The sequence below is a fragment of the Sceloporus occidentalis genome, unplaced genomic scaffold (genome assembly GCF_023333645.1).
Source record: "Sceloporus occidentalis isolate IW3139 unplaced genomic scaffold, rSceOcc1.0.p SCAF_42, whole genome shotgun sequence".
Lineage (NCBI taxonomy): Eukaryota > Metazoa > Chordata > Lepidosauria > Squamata > Phrynosomatidae > Sceloporus > Sceloporus occidentalis.
This window is the reverse complement of record NW_028317022.1, coordinates 5,522,994-5,541,738: the sequence shown is the minus strand read 5'-3', so window position 1 is coordinate 5,541,738 and position 18,745 is coordinate 5,522,994. Positions and strand designations below refer to the sequence as shown.

The 18,745-nt window shown below is 38.7% G+C and overlaps 1 protein-coding gene across 1 annotated transcript; it reads right to left on the bottom strand.

Annotated features, from left to right (window-relative positions):
* Positions 1 to 302: 302 nt before the first annotated feature.
* On the bottom strand, positions 303 to 6,898 carry LOC149289890 (iodotyrosine deiodinase 1-like). Its single transcript, XM_089490172.1, has 5 exons — positions 6,712 to 6,898; positions 4,968 to 5,159; positions 3,815 to 3,974; positions 2,298 to 2,454; positions 303 to 485 (listed from the first exon to the last, which is right to left on the bottom strand). Exons 1-5 carry the CDS (start codon positions 6,896 to 6,898, stop codon positions 303 to 305), a joined length of 879 nt encoding a protein of 292 aa, XP_089346298.1.
* Between the last annotated feature and the right edge of the window lie 11,847 nt (positions 6,899 to 18,745).

Here is an 18,745-nt window from a genome sequence, read left to right as displayed (position 1 = left end):
ATTTGGTATGTATGTTAAAAATAACTTTTGTTATTTTTAATATTTTTGACCTTTGCATTAAATAGTAAACTTTTCCAGTTTACACAAAATACATTAAAGGCTAGGATATATTTCATCTTTTCGTACAGTAGTGCAAATAGTTTGGCAGAAAGAATATTTTAAAATGCCATTCTTACATTACATCTTACATTTCACATAGAAAGAACGAATGATCATGATTATTAGCTGATGAGAAAGAAGCATCGGGAATGCAAGCTGGGCACCATTTTTTGTTGCAGTATTATGTAGCTAGTATAGGCCATTTAGACAACCACCATAATATCTTCTAGAGGCTTCCTCTGCAAATCTGGCACAGTGGCATCTTGGCTTGGATAACCAACAGGAAGTAGCATAAGTAATTTCTCATTAACTGGACGCTCAAGCAATACTCTGAGACGAGGTCCACAGTTTAGAGGAGTAGTGGTCACTGTTACCAAACCAGCATTCTAAAACACAAAAGAAAAAGAACATTTTGTATGTGCATGGTAACAAACTGTGTTGCTAAATCCATTATCTTTTTTGTCACAGGAGGCAAAAATCCAGTGTCCCTTATCCAAAAGAAAAATACAAAAAAACCCAAAAAGAACTTTGTGGAAAATGCTTATATTGTAATCTACTGTACATCAAAATTGTGTACCTCAATACCTTGCTTCTCCATATGACTGTGAAGGTGGCTTGCAAACATGTAGTAGTAGACATAACATAGTAGACTAGGACAGTAATATTTGTCCATTACAGACGGGATACTGTTATTACTTTTCCGTCCATAACCTAAAGAGCCATACAGTACCCTTACGAAAAAATTACTGCAGTTTTTCTGAAGTAATACTGCAGTTTTTTGGACATGAAAAAACTGCAATACTGCACTTTTACAGCAGTATTACTGCACATTTACTGCAGTTTTACTGCATTTGTACTTCACTGTACTGCAGTTTTGCTGCAGTTATTTTTGTACGGAAGTACAAATGCAATAAAGCTGCAGTACATTAAAGTACAACTGTAGGTTTGCAGTATAAAAAAAAAAGTGCAGTAAATGTGCAGCAATACTGCAGTAAAAGTGCAGTACAGTGAAGTACAAATGCAGTAAAACTGCAGTAAATTTGCAGTAATACTGCAGTAAAAGTGCAGTATTGCAGTTTTTTCATGTCCAAAAAACTGCAGTATTACTTCAGAAAAACTGCAGTAATTTTTTTGTAAGGGTATGGTTGGGCTCCCAGGCGCACCCCTCCAATGGCAGAAGCCACCAAAGCATCAGCAATATACTAAAAGACAGCACACTATGACTGGTGGGTTAAGTTTGTATATCTAGTGTAAGTGTTTTTTTCTGTCTTATATTGCTATTCTAAACTACAAAACAAATGATTTTCAAAGGTTGTTGGCTGCCCCAAGAGAAATGATACCGAACACAATTACAGTAAAAAAAAATAAGTAAAAACAGGATTTTTACAATGTAGTAGATTGCTCTATTTCTAGATGCATGCATTACAATGCATTTTACTGCATGTAAATCAGTGTGTGCATTAATTACTGAAGCTATGCACTGCATTTGCATAGATGCCAACTGTACCTTTTTCCTCGGACAGTCCAGGGAAATAAGCAATAGTGAGTGTCTGGTGCACGACCTGTTGAGGAGATCAAGGATCTCCTCTAACGGCCTAAAATTAAGGGGGTGTGAGGCCTGTTCCTGTGTGCCGGTGATTGATGCTGAGCACCAGGGATATGACATCATATACAAGCCCTCAGCTTGTTAAGCAAAAATAAATGTATTTTAATTCAAGGCATTGGGCCTGCCCCTTACTGGCACATTAGCGTGCTGTGCCTACAGGGTTCATGGCAATAGCAACTCCTGTGGGTGCCATGGCAAGTCACTTTGTGAACTTGGTGATATAATATGCACCATAATAAATTAGACAGAGCTAATTAATGCTAACTTTGGAGCAGTGTGTGTACTAAAAAGTATTTGATAGCTGTGTTACAAAGTGTACCTGGAGATTATTTTCAAATGTTGGAAACTATGCACATGTAATTTAGCAGTCCTGTTGGAACTAATCGCAAGGTTCAAACAGCTTACATGTCACTGGCTGTTATTACTTTAATTGATCTCATGGAACAAATGTAGAACTGAGAGGTTCAAATGAGAAGCAAATTTCATGGTTTAAAAATCTCAGAAACATTGAAAGCTAAATGCTTATTAAAGAAGATCATATTTGACACCATATACTGATTAATCCCCAAAACCTTGTGACCATGGAGTTCACCTGAATGGCTGCCAGTAGCATTCCACATGCAATTGAGACACTAATCTCATTGTAATAATGTGTCTTCTTTTTATTGCTGGAAAGTATCCCGTAAACTTGCTTGAAGATCAGGATTAAGAAGGGAGCAGTATCTAGATATTCCTTCACCCAGTTTGTCCTTAAAAAATTGTAAGTACATTATTTGAAGACCACATAACAATAGTTATGGTAGCAATGGTAGTAATTCTGATAAAAACCAAGACTGCAAATGCATGCAAGTTTGGGAACTTGCACATGCAGGTCCAAGACACAAATTCACTAATAGCAACATTTCCTCAAGAAAAAAAACACTATTGCAATGTTTGTCAGAACGATGCACCCAAGTTGCCACGCGACCCCCCTCCTTCTACAGAATCTAAAAAACCCCACATAATTAATGAATTAAAAAGGGAAACAAAGACTCCTTATAAACCTTAGAGGGACTCCAATTATACCCCCATGTCCATCCTTTACTTGATGGGTTGAGGATAAACTGGTAATTACAGGAGGCATAAATAACATTCTATGCCTTACCCCAACCAAACACTGGTACCTATGTTCCCTTCTGTCTGCCCATTGGGGAAGAGGGAGTGAAAGTGCTAAATAAACCTGTGGAGAGGTAACCCCTAAAATTATAATCCTACCTAGGTTGGAGGGAGACCATCAATAAACCATTTTTGCTATTCAAAGGGAGCAACACATAAAATTAAATATTTTTATTTTTTAGATGGTAACTGGGTCAAAAATTAGAACTTAATGGTATAAATTTTAAAAAAAACTGTGTTGTGTTGTGCACTAATTTTGCAAAATCCATGGGAGGATATGTACGTTGTTATTCAACTTACATGCCCTCGCCTGCAACTAGCAAAATTTAAAGTTGCATACACTTGTAAAACCTTGTATAAGAAGTTGGTATAAGAAGGTTGTATATACAAGTTGGTTTGTGAATGTTACTGAAACGAGTCTGTTCTGACAACTTTCGGTAACTTTTAACTCGGCTTCATTAATTAACAATGTTTCTTGCAGGGCCGGCCCTACAATGGAGCAGAGTGGGGCAATTGCTCCAGGTGGCACTTTTGAAGGGGCCCTTTTTTTTTTTTAAGCGGAAGAGAGAGCGCCAAGTGGTTTTCGCTTACCAAGTTGTCAGTACCCGCTCAGTGCCCCTCTCTCTCCTCTGCGAGCCCTCTAGCTCGGTCTCGGTGCCGGCTTGTAATGCTGAGCGCCGGAAATGACATCATGTTCTGGCGCTCAGCATTACAAGCCGGCACCGAGACCGAGCAGGGAGACTCGCCGCAGGACTGCTGAAAGGTAAGTACAAAGGGGGGGGGATAGGGAGGGAGAGGAAGGGTAGATAACGGGGGGCGGGAGAGGAAGGGTAGATAATGGGGGGGGGGCATTTTAAACTTCGCCCCAGGCAGCATTATGTCTTGGGCCGGCCCTGGTTTCTTGTAAAGATGTTATGACACCGCATATGCAACTTTGTGTAAGCAATATTCTACCTCAGTTTCTTTAGGTCATGAACCCATGTGTCTCCCATTCTTTTCCGATAATTTATCTCTTCTTCCTCCTCAATGATCTCCCGGATTTTATGTTTTACCTCTGGATTTTCAACAACTACAAAAGTCCATGGTTCAGTATGTGCTCCACTAGGAGATGTTCCTATGACATTAAGAACAGTTGTATTGAACATAAAAATGCCTTAACTTGCACTGTGAGTTTACAAGAATGGAAAGGAACTTATATAATATAAAATTAAAGGAGCACTACAGCCATCAAATGCATTTTAATGCAGACGATACCAGGGTGTCATTTTTTTGCATGCAGATAAATAGAGGGAATAGATATGCTGCCCCCCCCCAACTATTTGAATGGGACATGTATAGTGTAACACATCTCTTGCATAATAGTGTGCAATTGCTCCGGCACTGGTGTGCAAATGTCCCAGGAAGTCTAACAAGGCCTTACAGACACATGTGCAGAAATCATTCCCATTGATTTCATAGCTGGCAGGGCTGGCAGGAAGCAATTGGGCAGTGGCGCAAAATCACAAATCTTTCAATTTACATTTTTTGGGACATTGTAGCGGACAGGCTTGGCTCTACCTGTAATATACCTTATACAACTCAAAGTTGGTCAATGCTTAACCCTTTGAGTGTAAGGGATCTGGACTGATTTTCATCAGGCCAGTATTTATAGTTTTGCTATAATTATAATTTGTCGACAACCATATAAACAGCTTACACTTTATATAAGAAAACCTAAATATTTCGGGACAACTATAGCTATTCATACATTTCCGACTGAGTCCCCCGGCCTATGATAGCTTTTCAAGAATCAGCAAGTTTTAGCAGGTATCAGACAATTGTTCCTGTGTGGTGATAAGCTTTTCTAAAACTAGAGCAGGGGCTATTTTTTTCCCGAAGGCACCAAACATAACTTACACACAAGGAAAACTCAAGACTTTCATCTATAACAGAAGTTTTGTGTGCACCATTAAACTTACAAGAACATGGCTGCCATAGCTGTGAATGCTCACAATCGGGGGGTGAATAGAGAGCTATGATAATAAATCATAGTTGTGTATAATAAATAATACATTGTGTTTATATGGTATAGTATGATATTGGTAATAATAATATGCTGTTGAATTACCTGCTGATCTGATGATATTGTTAATAACTTGTCTAGGAACAGGCTTGCCACTGATAAACCTGACAGATCTTCTTTGATTGAGAAGTTCATAGAACTCCTTTGATCTTCTCACCATTTCCTCTTCAGAGTAGCGGACTGGAGAGAATGTAATATGTTCAATACTTCCTTCATCTGGGTCTTGCCAGTCATTTTCTCCTTTTTTTCACACAATACAAATAAGAAAGAAGTGTAATTGGCATGTGGAAAATACAAATATTCATAAATTTCAATTACAATAACAAACACTGAGGTATTCCACAAGAGTCTGAATCTCTAATAACATGCATTAGTAAAGTGGTTGGCAGTACTCAATGCATGAGGTGAGACTTCTTTTTTAATTCCATAGGTCTCCAACAGGGCCACCACAAGCCTCTTCCTCATAGATTATTGGGGACGTACCTCTACTTCCTAGATCTGAAACTGCACGACATACACTGCATTACACTGACCATTTACTCAAGCTTTTTGGTGTTACAATTGCCTGCACACATATAATTGTGGAATAGAACAAAAGGGTGGTGAGTGTGCAGGCACGAGCAGCACCCAAGTAACCCGGTGCAAGCCGTATTTAGGTAGATATATATATATATATATACACGTATTTGCCCCTTCCCGGTTTGTTCTGTTTTTGCTTATTCGGATTACCCAGCTAATTTTAATATAAGAGAAAGATAACCTGAGTAAACACAAAATGCAGCTGTTATTGAAGGTAAAGAATTAACCAAAACCTATGCCACCTTTATGCCAGATTTGACCCATGTCTTCCAAAAATGTTCCATTTTTGACTCATCAGTCCACAGAATATTATCCAAAAAATTATTGGGTGTCATCAAGATTTTTTTTGGAAAATTTGACACAAGCCTTTGTGTTGTCTTTGGTCAGCAATAGTTTTCACCTTGCAACTTTCTAATGGATGCCATTTTTGCACAGTTTCTATCTTATTGTGGAATCATGAACACTGACCTTAACTGAGACAAGTTAGGCCTGCATTTCTTTACATGTTGGTCTGGGTTCTTTTGTGACCTCCTGGATGTGGTGTTGATGCACTAATAGAGGATTTTTGGTGGGCCAGCCACTCCTGGAAAGGTTCACCACTGTTCCAAGTTTTCTCTATTTGTAGTCCAATGGAGTCCCAGAACCTTAGAAACGGCTTTGTAACCTTTTCTAGCGTGATAGATGTCAATGGCTTTCTTTTTCATCTGTTCTTGAATTGTGTTAGATTGTGGCTTCATGTCCTGCTTTTTGAGACCTTTTAGGCTACTTCCACATGCAAAACAGGTTTAATTTAATTGATGTTTGGATTCAACAGAGCTGGCAGTTGTAATGCCTGGATGTTTTTAGTGAAATTAAACCCAGTTATCATTTGGTTGATTGGCTGATTTAGTAACTAAGGGGGCAATTACTTTTTCACATAGGAGCAGGTAGGGATGGATAGTTTTTTTTCCTTCTATGCATGAAATTATCATTTGAAAACGGCATTTTGTATTTGGTCAGGCTATCTTTGTCTAATATTAAAATTAGTTTGGTGATCTGAAACATTTAAGTGTGACAAGTATGCAAAAGTAGAAAAAAAATCAGAAAGGGGGCAAATACTTTTTCACAGCACTGTATTTCACAGGCAAAAACAATATACCGGTATAAAGTGACATCCTTACCTTGCCATAACTAGACCCCCATGACTATTCTGCTAGACATATTTTCTTACCATCTTCTTCTGTAAGCAAGTCTGTGTTGTCTTGGAGATCTTGATCAACCCATGGTCGAGATTCTTTTTTCCTGTCCTTGTCTTCTGTTCCCTTTTCTCTGGACTTTTTCATGCTCTGTAATATTGCCACAAGCAAAACACATATTACTGCAGCAAACACTGGTGTTAAAAATGAAAATATAGCCATGGTTGTCCTCAATTCACAAATAACACTAGAACGTTTCCTGTTTTTCTTGGTTTAAAAGGGCAAACATTAAATCAAAAGGGGAGGGCCATGTCTAGATAAAGGCAGGCTGGGTTTCACAACATGCTGAGCTTTGGAATAATTTGTGCCATTGAACTCTTAGTGTGCACAGTTCAATGGAGGGAAATAAAGTGTTCTGGGGACTGATTTGTTAAGTGGTTAAGGGAGAAAAAGCAGTGCTATAAAACCAAAGTCATAAGTAACTGAAGTAGAACCACCACATTTTAAACAAAAAACATAATTAAATTTAACGTTCCTTTATTCACATGATTCCTCAGCAGTTCATAATACTACTCTCAGCTCTGTGGTCAGGGGAGAGATGATATTTTTTATATAAGTAGCCAAGTTGCCCCCCGCCTCACACACTATAATTAACACACACTCACATGCTTACACACATGCACTCTAACACACACACATACTACATGGGGGTCAAGTAACATTGCATTACTTTTACCCTGCTGATTCCATTCACCTTGAGCAGACATCACAGCCTGACAAAATTCATTTCAGGGAGGCCTCCCCCTGCTGCTACTAAACATGTATGATGGTCCTCCATCCCCTGGTACCTGTGCCTTGGTCCTCCTCTGTGGTATATGGGTTCTGGAGAAACCTCCAGATTAGTCTCTATAGTCTAGGCCTACCGAGAAAACTGATAGGTTAGTTAGCACAAAGAGAGAGACCAATCAGGATGTGCCACAGAGGAGAACCAGAGCACAGGCACACCCGAGCACAGATTATTCTTGGAGTGCGAGTTCAATGGTCATAACTGAACTCTCTTGCGGGTGCTCACTCTATTTCCGGGATGTCCGTTGCAGTTTGCGGACGTCAGGGAGCCACTATTAAAATGCAGGAGACTCCCGGAACTTCGAAGATGGGATGGGTTTTGGGTCTTTCTTAAAAAATAAAATATTTTTAAAAAACATATTTGACACTAACTTGGTGGGAGTTTAAGATTATTCTTGACAATAGACAGAATCTAGCTTGACATTATTCAAACTTCTCCACATAAAATAATACAAAAGGTATTTTTTAGAAGTGAGTGGTAGTGGTGAAGTTAGGGTTCGATTTAATCTATGATGAACTAGGACTGTAGACAGTAACAGAAATACCACTTTAAAATTAGTAGCTTTATTACTTACCAAACTGGACTCAATTACTAAAGTGATTTTTTTTTTTGTTTCTATAAAATAAATTATTGTAATTCTTCATGCTGTCTGGAGACCAAATATTGCCAAAAGGTTTACAGACATGAGATAAATTATGCAACATACTTCCAAATGACCCTTGTCCTCTGGAAAGCTTTTAATTCTCATAGTAGTAACTGAACTTTCATCTTTTTCCTATAATCTAATGACTGTTTCAAACTGCAGGAGTAGTGTAGCAATACTAAATCTGCTTAGTTTATGGAAATACTTTCCAAGTCTCAATAAAAATCATGCAATGTTGTTTTCAGAATTATCAATGAAATCTTGTGGAAGAGGCAGATGTTTCTATTGCCAAACTATCAAAGTATAGCTTGAGTTTGGCCCATGGTTTGGTAGGTGTTTCTGAGCATATGTTGTACCGATTCTGTGATTGATAAATGCCTTATACATGATGTACCGTATTTGCTCGATTATAAGACGAGGTTTTTTTCAGAGTCTTATAATTGGGGTCGTTTTATAATCAGACCTCACATATCCTCCTGTCTCCCCCCCCGCCCCACTTACCGGTGCTTCTGAGTCCCCGGTGTGCAGCCGGGGCAGCGGAGGGAGGTGTGGCTAGCAGCGGGGGTTGTCTGCGTCCATCACGCAGGCAACCCCCGCTGCTAGCCACACCTCCTTCCGGCTGCAGCGTAAGTTCTCTACGCGAATCGCGTAGAGCTCTACACGCTGCCCCGGCTACATGACAGGGGAGTCAGAAGCACGGGTAAGTTTGGAGGAGGGAGGGGGAGGGGCAGTTAAATGGGGGCATAAGGCATTTCTGGAGGCAGAGTGTTCTATGAAATGCCTTTTAACCCCCTTAATGCCACTCTGCCTCCAGAAATGCCTTTTTAACTCTCTATACGCCACTCTGCCTCCAGAAATGCCCTTTTAACTCTCTATATGCCACTCTGCCTCCTGAAATGCCTTAAACCTCCCTATATGCCACTCTGCCCCATAATATGCCTTTTAACCCCTTAATGCCAGAGTGGCATATAAGGGTATAAGGCATTTCTGGAGGCAGAGTGGCACATAGGGGGTCAAAAGGCATATCATGGGGCACAGTGGCATTTAGGGTTAAAAGGCATATCATGGGGCATAGTGGCATTTAGAGGGTTAAAAGGCATATCATGGGGCACAGTGGCATTTAGAGGGTTAAAAGGCATATCATGGGGCACAGTGGCATATAGGGGGTATAAGGCATTTCTGGGGCAGATGTGCATAACTGGGGGGCAGTTTGGAAAATAGAAGGAAATAAAACCAAAATATTTTTCTCAATCATAGCTTTTATTAAAAAAAATAGAATTAACATTTACTGGTAAAACTTTTTTCCTATAGGGTCGTCTTATATTCAGGCTTTTTCTTTTTTTCCTAAATTAATATTCAGATTTGGGGGGTCGTCTTATAATCAAGGTCGTCTTATAATCGAGCAAATACGGTATCTTCAAAAAGCAAATCTTTTCTGTAGAATTTATAATAAAACCCTTAGGAGATCCAATCAAGTTTAATATATTAAAATTACCACCTTTAAAGAAGATCAATATTTATTGCTGCCTAGGACTTAGTGGTGCCTGAATGCAGTACCCCCTCGCCCTGTAACTGACACACACAAACTAACAAGTACCCACTACTATTACCTATTCACTCTAACAACATACACTGACATCCACTCACTTTAGCACCATACATACACACACACACACTCTCTCTCTCTTTCTCCCACTGTCTCTTCCTCTTTACCAGGTGCTGCTTACTCTAGGCTAACACCACAAGCTGGCATAGGCACTCACACTAACAACATACAATAACACCACACACACACACTGTAACACCGCATAGTGCTTACACTAATGCTTACATTAACACCATATGCTCTTACATGCAATCTAACACCATTAACACATGCCCTAACCCCATCCAGGAACATACTCATGCTAACACAATACAGTAACACACACACACTCTAACAATATACCCTTACACACAACCTGACTCTAACATCATATATTTACACATACACAAACTCTCCAACACTATTCACTCTCCAACACACACTCACTCTAATACCATACACATACTTTCTCGTTTCCTACCAATTTTTGTAATGAATAATTGTGTTGTTTATCATTATAGATTGAGTGATTTAATGTTTACAACTGTTTTATGAATACCAAATCACTGTCAAATGACTATTGTTACTATATTTTTAGAAGCAGAACGAATGCCCTTCATACTTCTATGTCCTTTCAGACAGGTAGCTGCAGACAAGCTCTCTTAAGATGCATTTGACGCTTGGTCAGTGGTCCAGAAAAAAAGAGTTCATTGGATCAATGGACCTGGCTAAGTGCCGGAGGGATTTTGTAACAGGACAAATCAGATATTACGGATGTCTACTTTGAGGGATAATGGAACACATGCACACTCTCATTGGGCTATTTCAAATCATACAGAGGGAAAAAAAAGACAAGAGAGTGGAGAAAAAAACGCTCTTAGTCTGTTAAAGAAAAGACGACATGGCAAAAGTGGCACAAAGAAAAATCACTGTGCTAACTTATTTTTAAAAAATGAAGACAAGATTAACATTTTTCTTTTCTCCCCTTTTTAATGAAGTCCAATGTACAAGTGCTCTTATTTGAAGTGAAGAAGTGGGGTCAAAGACCAAAGTGGAAACTGGAGAAACCACAGTATATTACTAAATCCCAAATCCCCAAATTCCTCCATGCTCCTGAGGGATATGCAACCCGTTCTTTTCCTCCCTGACCAAAAGGACTGGATGAGAATCACCCCCCCTCCAAAAAAAAAAAAAGTGTATCCAAGTGTAATTAAATGTCTCTTTGAATGACTTTTGAATGTCTCTTTGAATGACTTTTGGGGACTTTTTTTCTCCATCCTGAGAAACCACTACCTAATACATTTAATAGTTAAGATAAAACTTTATTGGAATGTGTAGAATTTTTCGTTTTAGAGATGGCAGGAAACAAAGTAATCAACTAAAATGCTTTCAATGACAGTTCCTTTCTCATGTGGCAAGCTTTTGAGCAGATTTGTAGTACTAATTATATATTTTGACCACTAGAGGGATCATGATATATTGCTTACTCACTGAACGTATCATTTCATAAAGTGCATATTGCACACATTGCTTAAGTTTAATATAATATAAAACAAAGCGAGTTGCCTTTTATTAGTTCGATTAACACCCTATGAGCAATTATTATTATTATTATTATTAATAATAATGATAAAAATAAAGTATTTATAGGGACTCATGTTTTCTGCATAATATTCCAGTATTTGGAGGAGGTTTTTCACAAAATATCAATTGCACTCTTACTATGAAGGTTTAATCACATAAACCTCAACCCCATCAAACACCTTTGGGATGGACTGGAACAGAGATTGTGAGCCATGCCTTCTCGCCCCACCATCAATGCCTGACCTCACAAATGCTCTACTGAATGAATTGGCAAAAATTTTCTGGAAAAACATATATTGATAAAATCTTTCATAACAAATGTTACTTCTGAGAACACCAAATTAACACAGCACACCTGGAAAATGAAAAGAAGATAAATAAATTGTATCTATATATATTTAAAAACATTTTACAAATTTAAAATGAGTTTTGTCTTGATTCTTAAAAAAAGGCCATATAAGTACAATCCTAGTAAGTGAAATAGGACTCATTGTTTTCATCTTTGTATAGAAGCAGGTGCGGTGCAATTCTGGTAAAAGCAACAGCAGGCATGCACATTCTTACGTAAAAGAACATTTAATGGCTCAACTATCAAGGGACATGCATGGATTAAAACACAGCTCCTCTTATCTGAACTATACTGGAGATCAACATTTCCAAATTACCTTTCAAATTCAATGTCTGCAAGGTGAAAAGTGTTATTAGCAAATACATTTTTCCTGTGAACCATACAGAATAATATACATTTGGGTTATATATAATTTTAGGATAAAAAAAAAACATATTGTATTAATGTAGTACTTCCATAAATTACAATGTTTTGAAAATGTATTTGAAAGACTCGAAGCAGTTAAGGGCACCCACTGATTTTATGGGTCCCAACAGATGATAAAGCAGAAAGCCTAAGCAAGTGTGAATGCGATTAGGGAAAGCCATTCACTTGAGATTAACTCATGGATGGTTAAAAATGAAATGATCTAATTAATTTATGATGCTCCTAGACAACCTATTGACCATAAAAAAATCATCATGAACAACAGCTTATCCAATTCTCAGTAAGCAGGGAAGGACTGAGACCTCTTGGTCTGAGAGAGTATGGACAATTTTGAGCCCTGCAGTGCAACGTCTTTGAACACGCATTGATTTCAACAAGTGGCTTAATATTATTTCATATCTATCATTCATTGTATAGCTTAGTGTGACAATTACTACAAGTAAGTAATTAGTAAGACAGGTAGTCAAGAATGTTGGAATAAAATGGCCTCCTTGGTGGAAACAGGAGCCCACTGCAACCACCATCGTCATCAAGCATAACTTTGTACCAGTAAGACAGGTAGTAAAGGTGATGAAAACAGGACCTTTTCGCTAGATCAAGAGCAGTACTTGTAAGAGAGGGAAACACTTGGTTCAAAGTATTAAGGCCAGGGATTCTTTAAAACCAGAGGTGGTTTTAGTGTTCCCAGCAGACGACACTGAGAGGGTTTAAGTGATGGGTACACCGAGGACTCATTCTTTTACGTTAGCCGTGGTGGGTTTTTTCACACGCACTAAAGTCACCTTGATACCTTTTAGATTTCGGTAGTGAATTCGTTTGCATTAATAAAATCAAGAAAGCCTAGGATTTACACATAGGTAATGAAAAGCAATAACAGTAAATGACTTCCTGGTTTACGGAGTCTGGTTAATGAGAGGTTAAATTTCATTAAATACAGTAATCAAATAAGTGGGAAGTCTGTCCTCTCTTGAAAATTAGTTCAGCGAGTGTGACTAATTTATAGAAAAATCAGCCAAGATTATTCTACTATATTATTGCCATTTAATGAAGACAACACCCCCAAACACAATATTTTGTGTTTACATAATTGTTGTATTGGAGCCATTTAAATTCAAGCTTTGATATAGTAAATATTTTAGTATTATTTTAAAAAAATACAATGTGATGGCATTAGTAATTATTATGTGCAGGCAAATTTAAGGATTTATGGGAGAGGGTGTAAGGCTGTCCTGAACAATCAAAAAAATGCAAATTTTAGTGCTCGGCAAAGCAGGTAACACATGCCCATATATATGGGCATAATTTCACAGAGCACCAAAAGTGAGGAATATTGCTGTCCAATTTTGTAAATGTTCATTTTGTTAAAAAAATAGGTTTTGTTTATAGTACTCATTTAATTTGTGTTTTATATTTTTTATATTAACTTCTTCCGAAGTGCCTTTGTGCCAGACGAACAAAGCAAAACCTTAATAAATAAATAATAAATTGATTCGAGAAACTGCTTTTATGACATTTTTCCACCTGAGACCTCTTACCCTAGTTCTCATACAAAAATAGGTCATTCATAAAAAAATAGCAAGAAAATTACTTGATCCTTTATAGTTCATATCTGACGTTCACCTTTGAATTCAGAAAACAGCTGTCACTGGGCTGAGCTGGTACTAATTGTCACTTGGGTGAGCTGATACTAATTATTGGAGACATTTGTTCAATTCATAGCCTACATGGTAAATATTTTGAATATAAAGAAGGTCTTTATTTCAAGTATTGTATTTTGTTTGAAGAAACAATTCCCTAGTAACTGATATTCAGAACACTGATACTGCAAACATGTACGCTTTAAAATGTTCACTTGCATCCAATCTACTTTTGTTTCATTTTAATATTTGGGCAACAGGTCATTGTTATTACTCTCAGAACAAGGCGACGATACGGCTAGATTTAAATTGAATAACAAGGTTTTACAAGCACTGTGTGTGTCTTAGCATGTGCGATGTGTGTGTGTGTGTGTGTGTGTGTGTGTGTGCTACTAATGATAGCTCAATGCAAGGAAAGAAGAGAAAAACAAGAATAATCAGCCAGGAAAGGCCGATTATAAGGAAAAAGCAGGTGCATGAGCACTAAAGTGGGTTTGACAATTTTCCTGAATTCTACATTTTACAGTTCTGTACGCTAAATAACTCATATAATTATGTTTACAAAAGATAAACAATATATACTGTATGCATAAAAAACACTAGGTGAACCTAGGGACACTGGGGTCTGGGTGCAGGATTGGGTTATTGGTTTAGAGCAGGCATGTCCAAAGTCCGGCCCAAGGGCCAATTGCGGCCTGCTTTCCGGACTGATAAGGCCCTACAGATAAGTTGCCGGAATATAGATCTGTTTTTTTGATATTAAAGGCAAAGTGATTTAACACCTGTTTAGATTTGTCATCCAAGTCACAAAATGAAAAGTATGCCGTTTTCAATAAACTTTGCATAAAATAGTTAATTTCCATTTAATTTTAATGGTTCAAAGAATGTCAGGCAAAATGGTCGGCCCTTGCACATGTTCACTTCATCAAATCTGGCACTCTTTGAAAAAAGTTTGGACATGCCTGGTCTAGAGCATAAAGGGTTTGAGTCTTTACAGCAGAATTAATGGGCAGACTACATGGGTTGAACGGTTTTTATGTTCTGGCAGGTTCTAGACAAAAAGACATGCTTTTGAGAGGAGGGCACATCTTCTATAAGAATATACATTTTCTGATTTCAAATTCCAGGTACTTCTAACATCTAAAAATGTATACTTTCTGTTACTGTGAACATCTAAAATAGCCAAACACCACCAATCTTTTTGTTTCGTTTTTGGTCTGTTCATTTTCGTACAACAAATTCTGTCTTTGCTGGCTGCTTCAGGGCCCTGCTTCTTCTCTTGCGTCTTCCTGGTCTTCTTTCTTCATCTGCTTCTCCGTGGACATGACCTTCCATAAACTTCCACAAAATGGCAGAGCTTCTGGGCACACTTGCTCCCCCGATTTTAGGAATGGACTCTGGAGCAGTGTAAACATGGAGTGGATAATCAAACTGAAGTCTGATGACCGAATTTGGGGTGCCAGGAAAATTCTACCTACCTTTATATATAGAGCCAATTGTAAAGTTTGATGGAGGAAGAATAATGGTGTCAGGGTTTAGGCTTCCATCTTTGTGGCATCAAGGGCCTTTTCTTTTCCAGCATGACTCTGCCTCTGTGTATAAAGCAAGAGGAACAGAGAAGCAAAACAGGTAAAGTTCAGACTCACTTTACTAGGTAACAGTCCAGGGTCAGAATCAAGCACAGGTGCAGGTAACGGTACAGGTGTAGGCACAGGTGCAGGTAACGGTACAGGTGCAGGCACAGGTGCAGGTAACGGTACAGGTGCAGGCACAGGTATAGGCACAGGTGCAGGTAATGGTACAGGCACAGGTATAGGCACAGGTGCAGGTTACGGTACAGGTGCAGGCACAGGTACATGCACAGGTTCAAAATAGGGTCAGGAGCACAGCACTTGGGACGCTATGTAGCACACAGAGCGTCTCAGAATATCTGAGCACTGCTGAGAGGGAGCTTGGGGCATTTATAGGGATCACAGGTGTGACGTATGACGTCAAGCCTGTAGATCCAGCCCCAGTACTGCCCCTCACACAGTCTCTAGAGGGAGACGGCGTTGGAAGTGCTGCCCCTCTAGCAACAACCGGAGCGGCGGTAAGTAATACTGCACTTTTCCTGCAGTATTACTGCACATTTACTGCAGTTTTACTGCACATTTACTGCAGTTTTACTGCATTTGTACTTCCTGTACTGCAGTTTTACTGCAGTTATTTTTGTATGGAAGTACAAATGCAATAAAGCTGCAGTACATTGAAGTACATTGAACTGTAGGTTTGCAATATAAAAAAAAAAGTGCAGTAAATGTGCAGTAAAACTGCAGTACAGTGAAGTACAAATGCAGTAAAACTACTGTAAATGTGCAGTAATACTGCCGTAAAAGTGCAGTATTGCAGTTTTTTCATGTCCAAAAAACTGCAGTAATTTTTTTGTAAGGGTGCGCCAGGTAGGTTGAAATGGCTGCTTAACCAGTTATTTGCGCACGCCTCATGTCTTGTTTATAAAGTGTGAGGTGTTGCTAAATGTAGCGGCAAATTTCCCCCATATGTGCACACTGACCGTAGGCATACCTGAGTACCCCCCCCCATAGTCTCTTGGTGAAAAGCCCTACTTTCCCAGGTCAGTTTCTTTATTACCTTTGGTGGGTAGTTAGGTACCCAATACCAGACCTGGGAACTCTCCGGGTTTGGCCCAGAGAACCATTCAACACCTGATTCATCTGGGTCTCAGGACCGGGGTTCTGATACACCCCACTCCCTGCCCGTTTCCCTTTTAAATGGGGGTGCTTCCTGTGATACCAGCGGGAACGACCACCAACATCAACAGGGCTGCCCACTGGTGGGGTACGCCTCACCTGGCAAGGTTTGGAACGACTCCAGGGGAAGTGTGAGTAGCCTCTCAACTATAAATTGTTTTATGCATGTTTTACAAGTACACAATTACTTTGCCATAAACTAAAAAGTGTAAACTCATCCTGCCTAAGCCTACATTTTGGGCTGTTAAGACATGGGAGGCGTGGGCCATAAGATTTTTCACAAGGGAGGTGTGACACCAAAAAGGTTAAGAACCATTACTTTAGGCATTTTTCACAGGCCATGAGAAGTGGCTTTAGATAATTGTCATTTCATTTATTTTTCTATGTGGCATTAAGGCCCATAATTTCGCATGACAACTGTGCTTCTAGTTCAAGAAAGGCTGGTCCTGTTTACAATCATTGGGTTATGAACATATCTGTATTGAACATTTTAATATTAACAGGGATAAACTGTAATAATATAAATTCCCTCCAGATGGCACTGTTATGAAAATAATCTGATCTATTCTTTGAGTGGCTTTGGTGAGATGATTGCCGTAAATGTCCTAGTTTTTGCTAACGAATGCTTGAACAAATTAGAATTTGTTTATTGGTTGCTAGATTTTTTTTATAAGGCACAAGTACATGTTGGTTACAGAAAAGTAGTTTAATTTATCCCAAATATGACTCACACAAAGAATGTGTATCCTTTGTCAACATTTTTCCTAAATTAATTTACCTTAACATACCGGTAGGTTACCATGGTAGCAAGCAGCCATTTTGTATTGTTTGGGAACAGGCCGATCAGCACCATTGACACACTGTACATTTAGAACATGTTGTACCATGTATTTTTCAGTTGTAAAGAATTTCAAAACCTATGTATCTATAAATGGCATGGCAATAATAAGCACACTGTGGAGATATACAATGAAGGTATTCATGAGTAAAAAGAAAGTACTGTACTTAAATAACGGCTAGGGAACATGGGTTGAGGGGTACAAGCTGTATTCCCTCAATGCCCAGACAATAACAGTAGGCGAGCAGAGCCCTTCTAGAGACCAGAGGCAAGATGCATTGACTTTAGGGTGACCACATATCCCCGATTGCCCGGGACAGTCATGCAATGACCAGGCAGCCTCAATATGGCAGAATACATTGCCCTAGAATGAGAGCTCTAACTGAAGGAGGTGTCAGGCAATCAGAAGAGACCTCTCAAGTCCTTTAAATGGAACTCAGTGTAAGCAGCAGCCAGCAGGTAAGAAACCCACTGTGTTTATGTGACCGAGTTTGTTTGTGTGACTGTGTGCTCACATCTGGTAATAGAGGGTTTAATTGTCTGAAACTGATCATGTCTGGTAATAGGGGGTGAATTGAAAATGCTCATGTCTGATGATTATAATATAAAGATATTCTGAAATCTGCATGGTTCCCAAGGCTTCCTTATATTTTTTATCATATGAAACGTATTTTGTGTGTGTGTTGGTGTGTGCATACGTGAACATATATACGCCTGTGTGTGTAATCTGATCCGCTCCATACTGTGTCTCTGAATGTCAAAAATAAAATGTGGTCACCATAATTGACTCCAGAAAAAAACGAAATAAATTGTCTTGCCCCTATGTTACAGAGTTTGGAAATTTCTTAGTTCCCTCAGCTGAACAAAGCATTGCCACAAAGAATGGATGCATATGAGAACCAAAAAACATTAAATAAAAAAGTGTCAGGATACTACAGATACTACTATTATCAAAGAAAATTCCTAATGCTATCATTCTAGGAAATATAGTCTTTAATAATGTACTGTATGTGCATCTGAGACATTTAAGACAAGGAAAAAAATCGACGTGAGCTGCAAAACTGTAAATTTATGCCAGGGGTTTGTGTTTAGGAAGAAAGAAAACCTGTTTACGACAGTCAGCCAGCGTTGCATTTCAGGGATCTCGGCTCATAAGCGACTGTCGCCCTAGCACACCGTTGGTATGGAAACCAGCCAAAGATTAAATATCCTCTCTGCATCCGAAAAAAATCATTGAATCAAAAATCCTACTGTAATCTAAAAGACATATTGCAAATGTGACTCAATTTTACAGCAATATTTAAAATATTTCAAAATGCTGGTTGTCAATAGCAGGTATGGTACAAATAAAACAATCTTTGAAAGATGAATACATTTCATTTACACTGGCGAGTGAATATACAAAGCACTAGG

Bases quoted from the DNA above. Each gene is read 5' to 3' on its own strand.
- LOC149289890 (XM_089490172.1), bottom strand. From the start codon at position 6,898: ATGGCTATATTTTCATTTTTAACACCAGTGTTTGCTGCAGTAATATGT. The intron at 3,975-4,967 runs GTAATTCAACAG...TTAATGTCATAG, and splicing joins CAATATCATCAGATCAGCAG to GAACATCTCCTAGTGGAGCA. The intron at 2,455-3,814 runs GTAGAATATTGC...CAATTTTTTAAG, and splicing joins CATGACCTAAAGAAACTGAG to GACAAACTGGGTGAAGGAAT.